General features: G+C 41.0%; 1 protein-coding gene across 1 annotated transcript in view; it reads right to left on the reverse strand.

Annotated features, from left to right (window-relative positions):
• Positions 1-11,607: 11,607 nt before the first annotated feature.
• Positions 11,608-18,256, reverse strand: part of gnao1a (guanine nucleotide binding protein (G protein), alpha activating activity polypeptide O, a) — a 97,936-nt gene continuing 91,287 nt past the window's right edge. The window contains exons 7-8 of the mRNA XM_069685857.1: positions 17,486-17,639; positions 11,608-14,494 (exon numbers count right to left, since the gene is read on the reverse strand). Of these exons, the coding sequence (XP_069541958.1) occupies positions 14,307-14,494; positions 17,486-17,639 (342 nt within the window). The 3' untranslated portion in view covers positions 11,608-14,306. The remainder of the gene's footprint in view (positions 14,495-17,485; positions 17,640-18,256) is intronic.

Here is an 18,256-nt window from a genome sequence, read left to right on the forward strand (position 1 = left end):
GACCTTTCTCTGTTTTCCTGTGTAAGATAAAGGCCACTGTGTTCTGACCTCATTAATATTTGATTGTTCAACTTTATATTTGGAGATATACTAATTCCTTATTTATAAATCATACATAAAATACAATACAGTTTAAGTTTTAATATGTGACACATTTTCATTGAGTTGGCACTTAACCAGAACATTAAAGTGCTGACTTTCAGCTTCAGTGAATAGTACATGTACAGATGAAACTGTAATTATTGTATTCTATAATAAATAGCCCCTATATTTTAGGATAATGAGCCCTAAACATAACTTACAGAGAACCTATCCATGGATATTTGAAGGCCAGAGGAATATTGCATTAATTCTGAACGTGTGAAAGTTTGAGGCCCTCTATGAATCGCCACCTTAACGTGGTTTGGGTGTCTTTGTGAACCTGGGAGATGTGTTGTCGGAGGCACTGGCCCCTGGTCGGGTCTAGACTAAGAGCAGTTCAGAAAACCCTATGAAACGGCTAGAACGGTGTGGAGCTACCTTGCCTGGATCAGGGAGATTGTGGCTAACCCCTGGAGCCACACCTGGCACCGTCGACTGGTACATGGAATGTCAAAGCTCTGGTGGGGAAGGAGCGTGAGCTTGTGCGGGAGGTGGAGCATTACAAACTAAATATTGCTTGGGGTCACATCCACACACAGCTCTGGTTCCCGGAGAGGGGATGGACTCTCTCCTTTTCTGGAGTTGCATAGGGTAAGCGGCACCAGGCGGGTGTGGGGATACTCACAAGCCCCCGGCTGGGGTTCCACCTAGGGTCTCAGTGGTTCCACTGGGGGACAACGCTTTGCAATGATGGAAAAACCTGGAGGGGGGTGATTGGGAGGAACGGCCGGCCTGATCTGAACCCTAGTGGTGTCTTGTTATTGGACTTCTGTGCCATGGTTTGGCAATAATAAACACCATGCTTGAGTATAGGGTGATTCTTAAGTGTACCAGAACACCCGAGGCCAAAGATCAATTGTTTTAGAATCATGAGATCTGAGGCTGTATGTCTTGGACACTCAGGTGAAGGGAGGAGCAGAGCTGTCAACTGATCACCACCTGGTGGTAAGTTGGATCAGATGGTATGGGAGGCTGCCGGACAAACTTGGTAAACCTAAGGGTGTAGTGAGGGTGAACTGGGAGCCCCTGTCCGCAAGGTCTTCAACTCCCACCTTGGGAAACATTTCTTGGGCATCCCGGGGAAGGTAGGGGACATAGAATCGGAGTGGGCCATGTTCAAAGCCTCCATTGTGGAATGAACTACGAGGAGTTGTGGCCAGAAGGCCGTTGAAGATAACAGGCCAAGAAGGAGGCCTTTTGGGCTTGGTTATTCCAGTGGTTTCCAGAAGGTACCAGGGGGCCAAAAGGGCTGTGGCTTCGGTGGTTGCCGAAGCAAAAACCTGGGTTTGGGAGGAGATCGTGCATCTGATTAGGATGCCTCCTAGGCGTTCCCTTTGGGGGTTTTCAGGGCAAGTCCAACTTGGAAGAGACACCAGGGTAGACCCAAAGCTCATTGGAGGGATTATGTAACTCAACTGGCCTGGGAACACTGAGGTTCCCAGGAGTAGCAGGAAAACACAGCTGGGGAGAGAGAAGTCTGGGTCAACTACCTTTGCTTGTGGCCACCGCATCACAACCCCGATTAATAGGAAGAAAATGGATGGATAGATGTATGGATTGATGAGTTCGATGTAAGGTGGTTGTATCACTCTTGAAAGCAAATCAGCGAGTTGGAGAAGGGTAACTTTCTTAATGTTCTCCACAATTTGTCGGCTTCAAAACCACAACACATACCTGTAACTAATCACATGTTACTGAACTAACCAATCAAAGACGAGGATGACGAGGATAAACTCTACTTATGATCTAGATTGTCAAACTCCATAATTTCTGCCTCTTGTCCATTGGGTTGGAAGTTTAAGAAATTAAGTAGAATTGATTTCATGAAGCAGAAACTTGTTTGATTGGACTGTCCATTTTTAATAGGGTTGTTTACTGTTGGGGCAGCTGATAACATCACAGAGCTGCTGCCAGAAAAGCATTTAGCTGTGAACTGGAATAACTTGGATCTGTAGATCCTAAGCTTCCTGTAAATTCCATTTGATGCCTTTATTTTCAACATTGAACTAGAACAACTAGTTCTAATTTCCAATTATCTTGGAAATGACACTGAAAGAGTAAAAGCCTTTACATTACACTGTTACAAATGTATATGTTCACAATATGTCAAGTTGTGGGGCTGATCTCCCGCAGCGACGAGACAGAGAAGAGGTGACCACCCTGGACCAGTGGTGCCAGGACAACCACCTCTCCCTGAACGTCTCCCAGACCAAGGAGGTCATTGTAGATCACAGGTGGAGGGGAGACCCCCAGTCACAGCACAGTGGTGGAGATAGTGGTTAGTTTTAAATACCTGGGTGTGAACATTCACAAGGACCTGACGTGGGCTAGCCGCACCACTGTGGTCAAAAAAGCCCAACAAAGACTGTACGGCCTCAGGCGCCTAAAGAAATTTGGCCTGAGGCCCCAAATCCTCAGAGACTTCTACGGTGCCTTAAGTAGTCCCTGAGAACATCTAGGACTCATCACACCCTCACAACAGCCTGTTCTCCCCGTTGCCCTCAGGTGGGTCCCTCAAAGCACATACCAGCAGACTGAGGAACAGCTTTTTCCATCAGGCCATAGGGCTTTTAAATAAATAAACACACTGTGCAATCCATCCTCCTTTTGCAATACACACTCGGCAATACATATTTTGACCCTTGAACGTATATATTTTTATATGAATGCCTTCTGTCTTAATTGTATATATTGTGCCTCAGATGAAAATATTTAGCTTACATGTACATTTTTTTTAATTTTGCATTTTTATTTTTTATTATTGCTTTTTTAAATTTAATTATATATTTAATTTTTTATTAAACTTTACTCTTTTATATGTATAACCCATATAAATAGAGCATCCAAGCTAAAGCATTTCACACAGTTGTACTTGTACAACCAGAGTGACAATAAACATCTTTAATCTTGATGTTCCTCAAGTAGTAAAGGCGGCTTGTCTACTGCCACCTGATTTGTCATGGGAGAAGGTAACAAAACCCTTTTCTGTTTAAAAATTCTCTGTGGTTTTGCATGTGAATGTCCTTATCGTCTTTCTGTGTCGCCCATGGACACCTTCCAGGAGATCCCATATACTTAAGTTGGTCTGGTGTTTGCAGACTGCTGATTGGTCCCAGGTCCTTGTTGTCTTACAAGCGTACAGTTAAGTTTCTTACATTTGTATGTGATGTCATCCTCCAGCCTTCCTGTCTAAAGACACAATAAAGCGTTTACCAGCAGACATCTTACAGACTGGGAATGTTTCTAGTAAGTGATGACTTTTAGTGTCCAGAAAACTCAAGACATCACTGGGGCTTTTAACAGCCTCAGATTTAAACTGTGAGTCATTAACTTTTTATCATTGTTTAATTTCTGATTTATTACGCTGAAGTACAGATCCAACACAGCATCAATGTGCTGGATATTAAACCATCATAAAGTAAACTGAATTAAATCTGAAAGGGATTCCACTTTCATATTAAACCCATCTTCCTTTTATTGATGATAATTGTTCGCAGGCTGGAAATGAGCATCATATTTCAGTTATTACTTTGTACTGTTGGCTATTAAAGTGACTGCTCTAGTAAAACTCATGCACATGAACACACTCAGTCAGGAGATCTGATTGCTCATTTCCCTTCATTGAGTGCAAATGTGACAAAATATTTTGAATTGGAAATCAAAATTGATTTGTCCTGTGAGCAGAAGAGTTGTGTTAATGTCCTAGTGAGTTGGCTAGACATGAGATTATACAACACAAAGCGCTGTGTGGTATCAGTTATTTTCCAAAGAAGAAAAAGCCTACTGAGGACGTGTCTGTTTATAGCACCATTTCTACTGGATTAGACAACATCACCAAGTCCCACACTTGCTTTTTATTCAGAGAAAAATGATGAGAGAAGAAAGATGAAAGTGTTTGCCACTCAGACTGCTGTTAAAAAAGACTTCCATGTGTGAAGGAGGCACCGTGTCACTTTCAGTTAGGCAGAAAGCTGATGTGACTGCTGTTATCTTCTGCTTCCCTTGATGATGATTCATTGATGTTTTCCTCTGGATTTAAAAATATCTCACTTGAAGCGCGGCGATGAGGTCACTCAGGGTAGGATTTAACATTCCTGACACCCGGCTGTCTAATGCAGCTGTCAGTCACTCTACTCATCAGTCAATGTTTCCCCATCAGTCTTCACTCTGTTCAATCACAAATCAATGTGTGCTCCTCTATTCTGCTGCGGCCTCTGCCCTGCTTTTAATTTCCTTTGGTGTTTTTTTTATATCTTCTTCTTCCTACTTCCTGGTCTTGTTTTTTTTTTATTACTATGTCCGTACCTTACAGTTGTAATCTGGAATATCTGTTTCGTTCCCTTTGGTGGCACCTTTGACAATAAACGGTAATTGCACACTTCCCAGTTACCTAAGCAGTGTCACATATGTGACGTCCACGGTTCGCTCCGGTTGTAACTGAGCTTCAAATTTGTTTCTTCTTCTTTGGATTTTCACTTATTTTTGAAGTTGTATCTGTAGTCATCGATCTTTTCTTTGTTTGTTCAGCCATAGAAGATTACTGTTTTCAGAGGACGGAAAAGCAGCCGCTTAGCTCTGCCTACCCTTTCTGGCAGACCAACCACTGCTGGCTGATGGAAAACGCATCACTAACTGGGTTAGTGCTAATTTTTTTTGCAAAAGTCGCCACAGACACCCAGTCCATAATTGGTGGGCCATAGGCTCAATCACCATTGTGTTACCTCATTCAGCGATAGATAGTGACTTAACGGACATTTATTTAAATGAAAATCTGTGAGATTATTACTTAAAGAATGAAGCTAGAGCCAGGAGCCAAAGCTAAAAGCTAGCCTGGCTCTGTCCAAAGTTAAAGTCAGCAAAATACGTAAATTGTAAAAATCCTCCTTCTCCCTCAATTAAAAATTCCCTAATCTGCATCGTCCCCACCCACTATGGAAATTCCCAACTGCCCCCTCTGTCGCAAAAACAAAACACGTCTCTGCCATCGTTTTTTTTTTTAAGATGATTTTTTTGTCTTTTGTCTTTATATGACAGGACAGCTGAAGATAGACAGGAAATGTTGGGAATAGAGAGTGGGGGATGACATGCACCAAATGATCGGCAGACCGGTGTAGGTACCAGATGTGCTCGGATGCCAGATCGGCTCGGGGTCCTGCGGTTACAGATGAAGAAGAAGATGATCTAAACAAAAGGAGTAAAGGACTGAAAATATATCTCCTTGTACCTTATGGAGCGGAAATATATCTTCTTGTTCTTACCTCTTAAATCAAAATGTCCTCAGTTTAAAATTTGACAGTCTGCGAAGCAAACACACGTACCAGTTGTGCTCGGCTGCCAGATTGGCTCGGAGTGCTACAAACTCATGTACCAAATGTGCTCGGCTGCACAGACTCACGTACCAGATGTGCTCGGCTGTCAGATCGGCCTGAGGTCCAGCAGTTAAAGATGAAAAATCTTGTATACAGATGGGCCACTGTCTACAATAAATATATTTAACATATAAAAAGAATCTATCTGGTATTGTATTATTGGTGTATTATTGGTGAGTTTGTTGAACCACAAGCCGATCTGGCAGCCGAGCACAACTGGTACCTGTGTTTGCTCCATAAGGTACAAGGAGATATATTTTCAGTCCTTTACTCCTTTTGTTTAGATCGTCTTCTTCTTCTCTCGTTTCAAAGTTGACAGCGGCATATACAGTTTCCGATGTTCAGCCAATCATAATGTGTAACGTCATCTGTGACCGCAGGACCCCGAGGCGATCGGGCAGCCGAGCACATCTGGTACCTACACCTGGAGTTGAACCTTCCATCAGTGCGATGTGTCACGGTTATGGTTTAAACAAAAAGGTGAGGACCCAGAAGCAGACATAGTTAACGGATTTAATTAAACAAAAGGCAAGAATGCACAAACAAAATCTAACTCGAAAAAAAAGACAAAAAGGAAAATCAAAAGACACAGCAATAAACTCACAAACAAAACCAGGAACAGGTAATCCAAGGGACACGAGGAAATCAGGGGAGGCACGAAGATAATCCAGAAACTAGACTTAGACATAGACTCACGCACGATGGATGACAATGAACAGGCAACGAGACAAGGGAGCACAAAGACTAAATAAACTTAGGAGGTGAGGCTAATCAGACACAGGTGAGACAATCAAGGGAGCAGGTGAAAACAATAAGGGCAGGGCACATAATCCAACAGGCGGGAAAACACACAAAGGCAGGAAGTAAAACAAGACAAAACATACATAGGGCAAGAACTACAAAATAAAACAGGAAACACTAAAAACCAAACTCAGGACTATGGTAGCAGAACTCATGCAGAAAATCTCTAGACAATAAAACACAAATGAATTACATAGCTAAACAAGACTAAATCAAGACAAGAACACAATATATTAAATACAAAATTAAACAATGAGAACTCATGACAGGTAGACAAAGTGACATGGTTAAACAAATAATAACTGAACACCAAAATACAAGAAAACCGGAACTAAACTAGAAACTCATGACACGATGAGGACTATAGCCTCTGTACATGGGGCGCCCACTCTACCAACTGAGCTAAACCAGCACCTCACTTGTTGAAGCACAACTAGCTTCACATTTAGTAGGCTAATTAGTTGTAGTAACGTTAACTTTAGAAGTCAGAGGTGAGTTTGCAAAAATTACGATGATGGTTACAACTGGCTGACGCGTTGCCATAGGTTACACATAATGGTCTCAAACACTGGTTGACAACAAGGACTTACTAAAGCTCACAAATTTCTTTAATCTGTAGGAGTAACTAGCATCTCTGAAGTTTTTGGTTGCCAAACACAGTGGGTGAACTGAGGGTTCAGTTCAGGTCATTGCACAGGAACACTTGTAGCACACCTTGCAACCCCAGTGCACTGCACTTTATGAACAAATTGTTTCAGCATGGAACAGCCATGAGACAATACAGATCTAAATTTCAAAATGTACTATTTTGGACCTGATTACAATAATAAGATACAGCATTTTAATAATTGAGTTACCTTTGGACTAAACAAAACTGGTTGTCTTGCCCTGCTTGCTGTTCATGCTATGCTAAGAGAACTTGGATGGAAAACACTCAAAAGAAGAGGTAAACACCAGAAAAATCATACTTAGGTTACAAAGAGTAATGTGAATTTGAGCATTTGACTGGTGGATTGGACTGGATGTTGCAGCATTGTTTTGCTGAAAAAGTTGGGCCAGGTTCAGAAATCATAATTTTAAATTATGTTGTTTTGGAAGACGGTTACACAAGCAGGAAAGACACCTGTCTACAGCGGAATAAAGGAGTGGCTGTGGCTCAGTGGTAGAGTCGCTCGTCTTTCAATCAGAAGGTTGGTGGTTCGATCCCCTTCTCCCTCAGTCTACATGTTGAAGTGTCCTTGGGCAAGACTGAACCCCAAATTGCTCCCGGTGGCCTAGCCAACGGTGTGTGACTGAGATGAAAGATGAATGCCTCTGCCAATAGTGTGTGAATGTCACATGTAGTGTAAAAGCGCTCTATAGGTACAGTCCATTTGCCATTACCATTTAATTGCAGTTATGAAAACTGACAGCAATGTAATTTGGTTCAATTTGTGGAGATTCATACATCAATAATACTTGTAATAATGGTGATCATTATATCATGCCATAACAATGGTAATGCTCATAATGATTATGTATTCTCATTGTCATTATGCAAATGTAAGCTGTTGATTTTTACTGTTACTATGCATTACATCATGTGGACCCTGCAAACAGTCATTACTGTGATACAAGAGCTAATGTGAATCCAACAAACAAACCAGATAAGGGTTAAATTATTGGGCCCAAAGAGAAAGAAGGATGGACCTAGGAGGTGGAGGGGGGTTCCTGAATGATTTTTAGTAATTAGAGTGAGTTGAGTAGATAAGATTCAGAGCTTTCCTTCTGTACACCCCTTCCTCCCCTCTCTCTGTGTTCACCCTCCTCCCTCTCTGTTGCCGTCTGACGGCTCTCTCCATCTGCCCAGCCTCTCTCCTCCTCTCTCTGTATGATGCTTGAACTCAGTGAACCAGCCTGTTCCTTACAGCTACTGCCACAGCACAGAGGATGAAAGACTATTCTCTCCCCTGCACTCTCTCTTCATGTGTGAATGAATACTGTCTGACACTACCTCTCTCTCTGCCTCCTATCACTCCAGCTCACATTTACTATTCTATCTGCCATGACGGGGCTCTTTCTGATCTCTGTGTGCGTGATGTTTCACGTCAATAGGACCAGCAGTACAGATGAAATACACTTCTGCATGAGTCCAGAGTGTGTGAGTTATCTGGTGAAGTCGGTATAGGGTCTACAATATGTGCAGTATCACTCCCCTGGCTCCATTTGAAATGTGTTTGCACTGAGAGACAGATATATAGCCTGCATTATCAGCACAGAAGGATGAGTCAGGAAATTAAATTTCCTGACAGTGTGTGTGAGAATAAGGACTCTTTATAGTGTAAAACAAACGGATAGTAACACACACTCTTCTTGGCTTAATGGAGCCTCTATGCTTTGCTTCAGTGTTTTAGAGTTCTCCAGTATTTGAGAGAGAGTGAGTGAGACTTTGAAGGTATGAGAGCGGGATAAAAAAATAGTTTGTTCATTTCAAATATGTCAACTCACTTCAGAACTTCCTCCCAGTGGGGTCAACTGAGGGGAGGACAGGAAGCAACATGTTTGTGTCTCTCTGTTATCATATGTGAGACATGTTTGTGCGTATGTGTGTGTAGGAGGGACTGATATTTGAACCAAAGCAACTTGATCTTGCTACTCCATTTCCTAGGACTTCATACTGCTCCTACAAGTGTCATAAATATCTCATACTGCATCCATGTCATTGTGACAATAGTTAAAAGAGCAAAAGGACTCTTTATAGAGCTGTACTACTAATGCAGAGGTAAACCACATGAGCAATCAGACTTAAAGTAATAATCTCGAAGATTTTCATTTAAATAAATGTCTGTTAAGTCACTATCTTTGCCAAGTGAGGTAACAGAATGGTGATTGAGCCTATGGCCCACTGATGAAAGCCTTTGTATTTACAGTATATAGTATTATTAAAGACTGGGTCTCTGGTGCAATTTTTTCGAAAAAAATCACAAGCTGCGCCCAGTTAGTGACGCGTTTTCCATCAGCCAGCAGTGGTTGGTCGGCCAGAGAGGGTAGGCGGAGCTAAGCGGCTGCTTTTCCGCTCTCTGTAAGTGTTGCGAGTAAACAGTAATCTTACATGGCTATGGCAAAAAAAAGATCGATGACTACAGATACAACTTCAAAAATAACAAAAATAAGTGAAAATCCAAAGAAAAAGAAACAAATTTGATGCTCAGATGAAGGAAACAGTCTGAAAAGGAAAGCTAAGTGTGCTCCTGCAATTACTGTTTATTGCCATAGATGCTGCCAAAGAGAACGAAACTGAAATCTTCGAGATGAGTACTCTAACAACAAAGGCTAATCAAAACCTTACCACAAGGCTAGTTATAAATGACAAATCTGTGCACTTCAAAAGTCCATTAGATCTTTTAAAGCTACATCAACCTTTAACATAATAAAGTGTTGGTTACGAAGCAGTTAATATTAGCATCTACAGTCAGGCTAGCAACAGAGCAGTGAGTTAAATGCTAACATGAGCATGCTTGCAAAAATGCTGGTGTTTCAAAAGCAGGTAATGTTTTCCTTGATCACGTTCCTCATGTCGTGTATTAACATGCCAACCTCTGATGATTAACATTACACACAAAGTGCGACTGAGTCTGATGGGAATGTCATCAGTTTTGCAGGTTTTTGGCACCGATGTATTTTAACTACTTGAAAGCGGACCAAAAGAAAGCTCCCACTCACTTGAGGGAGAATTGCTCGCTGATTGCATAAGCCAGATATGTTGTCTAGCTCTGGGGTGTGTGCCTCATAGTGTGTGCCCACTGCATAGGCTGTTAGATTTTCCTGCTGGTCATGCTTTGCCCATTACCTTTAAAATTCATGAAAGAGTAATAGTTGAGCTTGTTACCTGTTCAAGCTGCCGGGTTTTACAGAGATGTCTTTTATAATCAGGTCTTTCTACGAGAAAAAAATGTTTTTTGGGCCTGCAGGGGAATTTATTTGTTGTTTTACTTGGACATGGACACATTGGCAGCGAGGCTGAGTGGCTGTATCGTATCCAACTCTCTGATTACATCCTGAGTATTTGGTTGTAAGCCAAAGTAGAGGACAAATAGAAACTTTGACCTCAGGATGGCAGATGTAAAGTCACAGTAACCACTGCAGTTATTAAAGATCACCCTGTGCAGACTTTTAAAGGAATCTATCTGAACATTGTAGAGATATTTTCCTTAAAACACAAAATGTAAAAGTCATGGGGTTGCTGGAGGAAAAAGGTTAAGACATATCTTCGCTTGGGACCCATAAGTCTCTCTAACAAATATGACAAATATTCATCAAGAGGTGGGCCAACAGACTAACCTTGTTGTCCCATGACATACATAGTTAGCATTACATCTCTGTGAGCTTGGATATTAACTTTGAAAGCTGCCTCTCCAATGAGCAGTAATAGTGGTGAGGGAAATGGTGTCACAACTGATGAGTAGCATGCATTAACAATTGCTCAGCACAGTGAAACCTCTGGGTTATTTAGACTATTTCAGATGGCTTTAAAAAGAGCATGAGACTTTTAAACAATAATCAGAAAACAAAAGTCATCCGTTACTGTTATGAAATAGCAGATATTTGCACTTTGAAAACACCCAGTGCACATTAATGATGCTGCAAGAGCTGAGGTGAAACAATGGGCTGTATTATCTCTGAACAAGTTTTCTGGAGATTAAAATTGTTGTTGCTGCACAGTCACTGGGGTCAGCTGATATATTTTATGACCTCATGTGTTAGTTTTGCCTCCTGAGATAATCTATTATCTCCCTCTGTCTCTGCAGGAGTATCGAGCACCTGCTGCTGTGTATAAGATCAGCTGTGTACAGCAAGAGCTTCCTAAAATTCAATTAGAGGAGATTATTAGGAGTGTCTCTGAGATGTCACAGTGCGTACCAATAATAATCCAAAGCTGGTTTTGTTTTTTGCAAAGGTACTGTCTTTATTTCCAACTTATCAAAACTCATTTCTGCTGACAAGCTTTTACCTCAGGTGAGCTGTCTAACTACGCACCTCACCAGGTGTTTGTACTTCCTCTAGCATTTGAGACACTAGCATCTTCCAAACAAAGTCACATTTAAGATAACTTTATAAATATATTTTCCTTCGACATTTTCTACACTGAAATTTTTCTTTTTATCATATATCTCAATATTTGTCAGCATTCGCTTTAAGCCTGCAGATGTCACACATATCCACATACTCAATCTGACTGACATCATGACACTGCATGGGAGCAGGAATGTAGAAACACAGACACTGTGATACTAAATGACTCAGAGACGGAAAGATCTTTTTGTAGTCATGAAAACAGTGGCTTTTTAATGTAAACACTACATTCGATTGGTTTTTCCAGCACGGACATCCCACATGAAATAACAACCATTCACTAAAGAGGAGTAGAGGGAGAGAGAGAGAGAGAGAAAAAAAGCTGCACAGAAAAAAGCATTCACTGGGTAAAGAACAGAACATAGAGGAGGTGAAAAAAATCCAAGAAATAATGAAGAAAACAGGAACAGAATGCAAAGAAACAGGTATATCATGTCATTATACACAGTTTGTTTTCTCTTTTAAAAACTAGAAATCAAAAGGGCAAGTAAGAGGTCTATATAGATAGATGGATAGATAGATCGATGAGGGGTAACATAGATTAGGTATGAAGAGATAACAAATTTCCAAATCTACTTATTGTGTGTGTGTGTGTGAGCAAGTGTGTGTGTGAGAAGTAAGAACTGTGCTTTTCATTGTAGACCTGGAAGGTGTGTGTCAAACTGAAAAGAGACAGAGAAGAAGAAGAAGAAAGGAGCATGACTTTATACAGCGTTGATGTGTGAACATGCGGCGTCCCTAACTAGCGGACGCAGCGAGAAACGTGCTCTCCCCAAAAAAAGTGGTTTTGTTTTTTTTCTGAAATAATAAAAAATAGATATTGTTATAATATTATATTTAATCGTTCTGAGTCAGGCTAACGTGAGGACACGGTTCTAATGCAGGGAAACAGGCAAAACGGTAAACAGAGAGGAGGGTGGGGCACAGTTCAGAGCATTACAACAACACGGGGTCAGTCCGAGATCGTCGAGGTTCCAAATCAGCTCGCTGTCAAACAGGAACCCTTTGCAAAACATGTCTTTATTTTAAAAAAGGGAGATATAGAGAAAAAATGTTTCGTAGCTACAAAGCACAAGAAAGATTATCTTCTGAGAATATTACAGGATCGTCACTGTTGTTGATGTTGTAGTAATACCCACGTTCACTGGTTTTATCAATTATTGAATTCTACGTCACGGCATGAATTCCAAGATCTACACTCCCACTTCACCTTTCAACTCTTTGACTTGTTCTTTATTGACCCCGCCCTGTCCCATTCAGGAACCAATCACCTCTCTCCCTCTGTAGCTGCTGTCTGTCCTCTTAGCTTTTTTTTTTTAGTATTTTTATTCGATCGTTTTTTATTCACCTTTTGCCATTTTTATTAAAAGGATTTTTTAAAGATTATTATCTCAACAGTATCTGTGTGAAGCTTTTTTTTATGAATTAACAGCTCTCTTTATACAAAGGCTTGAGTATCTCATGCTATCTGTGTCAGGGCTTTAGGAGGAAGAGAAGGAGAGGGGGTAGACGGAAGGAGGGAGGGGAGAGAAGGGTTGGACAGAAAGGAGGGGCCCTTTGACCCTGAAATCAGGACGCAAGAGCGCCATGCAAAAAGAAGGCAAAAAGAAAGAGAGACAGATGGAGGTGAGAGAAGTAAAGGCATGGTGGTGGCGTGTAAATGAAAACAGAGAGAGAGAGAGAGAGAGAGAGAGAGAGAGAGAGAGAGAGAGAGAGAGAGAGAGAGAGAGAGAGTGTGTAGGACAGGCGATCAATCAATAAATAAATTAATAAATTAATCAACCATGATTAAAGCAGGAGTGCGTTTCCTGACATGGAGAATGTTAGTAGGTCTAAGGTTATAACAGTGAGGAAGGTAGAGTTATAACGTTGTGTACTTGCTTCTAAAAGCGTAGCTATCTACAGTACAGTACCTCTGTTACATGGCACTGAAAGGACATTTAGCACATTTCCTATTGGCTCTCAGGCTCGGCCATGATAGACGGTTGGCTGAAGGCTAAGGCCGGGCAGGGGAAACAGGAAGCCTCACTTCCTGTCCATGAAAACCCGATGTGGGGAGTAAAACCATACGAAACAAAGATATTCAAAAACAGAAAAGGAAATTGACAACAAACATCGTAAAATGTCTCCACTAATGTAAACAAAAGACTAATGTTAAAATCGCTGTTGTCAGTTTCAGCAGGTCGAGGTTTTTTTTAAGGTTTGCGTTGACCTGTCTGTTTTTTTTAGTGCTATCGACATTTTAACATTTCCGCAAAATTATTACATAATCACTACTATAGCAAAAAGAAACAAAATAATACACAAATAAAGGTGTCAAGGTGAGGCAAAATGTGAATCAAAATCAGTGTACAGACTGATACTCATGTAATAAATATACACACGATCAACAAAAATAAAACAGAAGTCATATTCATAGTAATAAAAAAAAGTACAGGTTTGTTTTTGTTAACAACAGAAGACACGGCTGAGAAAGAAAAGAGAGACCAGGAGGCTTTCATTGACTTTGTTCAAGAAGTTTCCAAGGCTGCAGGGTTTCATGTTTTCTACTCAAACACTTTGTTTGATTGGCAGCCGGCCAAAGAACATCGGGAGGAGAAGTCGGAGCGAAAGGAGAAGAGACAAGAACTAAAAACATTATATATATATATTTATATATACGTATGCCTATTTTTTAAAATTATCCTCATTATTAATATGTACCTAGTTGCATTTTTCTTCTTTTTTCTTTAAATAATCAGCAGAATCATCATCGTCATCATCACCATCATCATTTCCACAGCAGTGTCAAAGGAACAGGGGCGAGGAGGGGGGAGGAGGACAGGAAGGGTGAGAGAGAGGAGGGGACAAAGGGGGAGGACATTACGGGGTGTGTGGGTGGGCTCAGTACAAGCCACACCCTCGGAGGTTGTTGGCGATGATGATGTCGGTCACGGCGTCAAACACCACCTGGATGTTTCCTGTATCCGTGGCGCATGTCATGTGACAGTAGATTTCCTTATTTGGAGAGCGGTTCTTGCTCTCAAACTGTGCTTGGATGTAAGCTGCTGCGTCCTCATAGGTATTGGGTCCTGGAGAGACGGAGAGAAGCAGAGATGAAACAATTCTCAGAATTTTTAAAATGCCAACTCCCTGAGTCGTTGTCCGCTGGGAATTGAGTGAATGAGTGAATATTCCCTGGGTACTCTCTAAAATCTGCTCCTGTTTTTCTGCCCTGAGGGATTCACAGCATGTGTGTATATGTGTTTTATGAGTATTATATGAGTTTTTTTGCGCCTGCATGTTCACATGCTGAAGATTATGTACTGTAACTTGGATGCCTCACCAACCCTAATTAATATCACCATGTTACTGCCATGGCAATATACTGACTTTAAATAAAATTTGTTAGGTAATTTAGGTGGCACAGGGGTCTAAGTTAACAACCAATTTAATGTCTTTCAGCTTTTTAGCAACAATTGCTTAGACCCTGTCATTTTTATTTCATTTCTTACTTCTTGTCCAGACTGGAAGTGGGGATGTGTCGGATTGTGCAGATCCACACGTGAGAATACAAACAGCAGGTCAATAGAATTACGTTCAGTCATCATATATCTGCCTCTACTGCATTACTTCAGCCTGCATTATATCTATATATCAGAAATCCTATGACTGTTTTAAGAGCAAAACCACTTGTAATTTCTGAAGTAGCACTTCTGTCCTCTCATTTATAAAACAGCCCTCAGAGTTCTTCAGTTGGTTTGTGGTTGCACCCAACAGAAGGGAGGATTTACGAATGTTATTCTTAGAGACTCTGCGAAGGGTAAGGGAGGATGTGACGAGGGAGCGGGAAAGAGATGGAACCTGTCAGATCGACTTACTTAGATTATGAACCAGATTAGCAGAAATAAGTTAAGCAAGAGAGACAGAAACGATTAGGATTGACTTTAAAGAGCTGCATGTGTGAAGAGAGCAGGAGACAGCTCTCACCTGCCATCTCCTCTCTTCTTCTACTCTTGGCTGACCAAGCGTGACCGTCTCCTGCTCTCTGACTTACAATCCTTCCTTTTCACTGCCACGACTACATCTGACTCTCACCTCCCCATGAAGAACTCTGTCTCCTTTATCCTCCCCCACTCAGCTTCTATTTCAGCCTCTGGCATGCCTCCCCTCTCTACTTGTTCATCTCTCGTCTCCTTTCACTCCTTCTCTACTTTCATTTAAAAACAGGCAAATAAATAATCATGTAAATTGCTCCTTCCAAATGAAGGTTCCATAGTCCTTTAAACAGGCGACATGAAACATTTAGTTATTTTCTTTTTTCTATCTCTGCTGCAAAGTCCTGATTATTCAAACTGACTCAAAGCTGTAAACAGCTGCTTTGATTAAAAACACCTAACTACTCAGAATGGTTTACGCCTCAGTGACAGTAAATGTCAAGATTGGTCCTTGCAGCTCCTGAAGTACAACAAGCAGTAGTTAAACAGTAGTTACAGACATGGAACGGCTTTAAGAGAGCTATCTTACTGCTGGGAAACACATTAGGATCTGACAGCTGGTGTTCCTTCATACTTTTATGTCATCTCTTTTCACCCATATTCACTTCTTGTATATCACTTCATACTCAGCATCTTCATTTTGGCTTTAGGCAGGTTTATAACATATGGTAAGATTTGAATTAAAGTTATGGGTTGGACATTTAAGGAAACATGCTTCCATGAAAATATTTTTTAGGTGCAATTCAATATTTTGGAAACACCTCTTTAGAGAGGACTGATGGCACTCATGTCTGTAACGTAAATGTGAAGCAACAGCCAGTGAGCTTAGCTTAGCAGAGAAACAAGACGGGGGAAACAGCTGTGCACAGGTAACTAAATACACCTACCAGCACCAATAAATGTCAGTAATAACATAAAAATAACGTAAAAAAATACACATTGGCTTTTTATGGGGTTTGTGTGTTACTACTTTAAGAAAGTGCTGTTTTTGTATGCATCAAATATACGAGATAAGCTAAAACATCTATAATTGTAAACGTTAGCCGTAATAGCAGGTGGAAATTTTGAAAGAGCCAGGCTAGCTGTTCTCTCATGATTCAAGTTATTATATCAAGCTAAGCTAACCCATTGCTTGCTAAATCGTAAATGGACTGCACTTATACACCTCTTCTCTAGTCTTGCAACTAGGGATGCACCGATACTGCTTCTTTTCAGTCCAAGTACAAGAACTTACATTTGGGTACTTGCCGATACCGAGTACCGATATGAGTACTTAATAAAATCATTACAGTTCTCACAATGACTTTAAAAGCACATTTCATTTCCGCCTACCTGCTCAACTAACGGGAGGCTAACATCAAGCCATAAAGTGGTATTCGGGTGCGGTACCCGATACTGGTATGGGTATTGGTGCATCCCTACTTGCAACCACTCAAAGCTGCTCAAAGCTGTCACATTCATCCATTCACACACATATTCACACACTGATTGCAGAGGCTGCTATGCAAAGTGCTCAACTGTCAATCAGTACTTATGCCATGCACACCGGGAGCAACCTGAGGTGCAGTGTGCTGTCCAAGGACACTTCAACATGTAGACTGAGGGAGCTGGGGATCGAACCACCAACCTTCTAACTGAAGGTCGACTGACTCTTCCACTGAGCCACAGCTGCCCCCAGCTACATATTTAACATACAGGCATGAGAGTGGTATCAATCATCCCATCTGAAGTTCAACACGAAAGCAAAGAAGCATATTTTAAAAATAAGGTATATTTTCTGAATCTTACTTTTACTCGTCTTTTTAGGTGCACGTCTACAGATGAGGAGCATGTAACAATCTTTCCTCAGCTAAAATAGCACAGCTGTTTGCCTCAAAGCCGAACAAGCTGATCAGTCAAGTTAAGCTATATTTGGCTCTTTTTCTGTCCTGTGTAATTGGATTCAGTTTCACTAGTTCACAGCTTATTTTGTTCTCTAGGAAATCAATTTCTTTCACCTGTCAGGTTTTCTTGCACTTACATATTTTGAGAGCTGCTATTTCTCACCTAGAGTTTTAGAAAAAATTGACACGTTTCTTTGAATACCTGTGTATTCGGGGAAGCAGATGCTCAGCGCAGACTTCTTGATCTTCTCTGCAAACAGATCCTTTTTGTTGAGGAAGAGGATGATGGAGGTGTCGATGAAGAACTTGTTGTTGCAGATGGAGTCGAACAGCATCAGAGACTCGTGCATGCGATTCTGGAGAGGAGAAGGAGAAGGAATGGATGGAAAGATGGAAAAAGTATAAGAGCAAAGATGAATAAAAAAGTAGGGGATACGATTTGATGAAAATAATATATGTAAAAGGAAAGCATGAGGTTTGAACGGAGATGATAGGAACGGGAACATGAAAAGATCAGGGATAGACAAGCAGGTGGGTAGAAAAGTGAATGGATGAAGGAAAAGAGAAGAAGAGAGAAGGGGAAAGTTAGAGTTACCACAAATTAAGAACATTTACACTGTGAAAGACTCCAGAAGGAACACAGAGCAAAGATTGTCACTGTTATGGCCAATCTTAAGTTGAAACTTGACATAAATGAGCCAAAAGATTTCAAGAGAGAACTAATAACACACCCGTATCTCTCCTTCCAATTAAATCTTTACTTAGAGAGAGAGGAGAGGAGACGGGGGAGATAAAGACATCAGCGGGATAAAACGTCTTTATTGCTTGTGCATCTTTAATTACATCACATTCTGAACGCATAATATGCAGTGACAAAGACATCGACGGAGGAGTGTTTCTTGTGTCTCACACAAGTACACAAGCACATGAAAAGCGACAAGAAACAGCAGCAGTGTTCATTTACAAAGTTTCT

Source organism: Semicossyphus pulcher, unplaced genomic scaffold, assembly GCF_022749685.1.
Source record: "Semicossyphus pulcher isolate SPU_LCO1_2020_fin unplaced genomic scaffold, fSemPul1.0.p SCAF_8, whole genome shotgun sequence".
Classification (NCBI taxonomy): domain Eukaryota; kingdom Metazoa; phylum Chordata; class Actinopteri; order Labriformes; family Labridae; genus Semicossyphus; species Semicossyphus pulcher.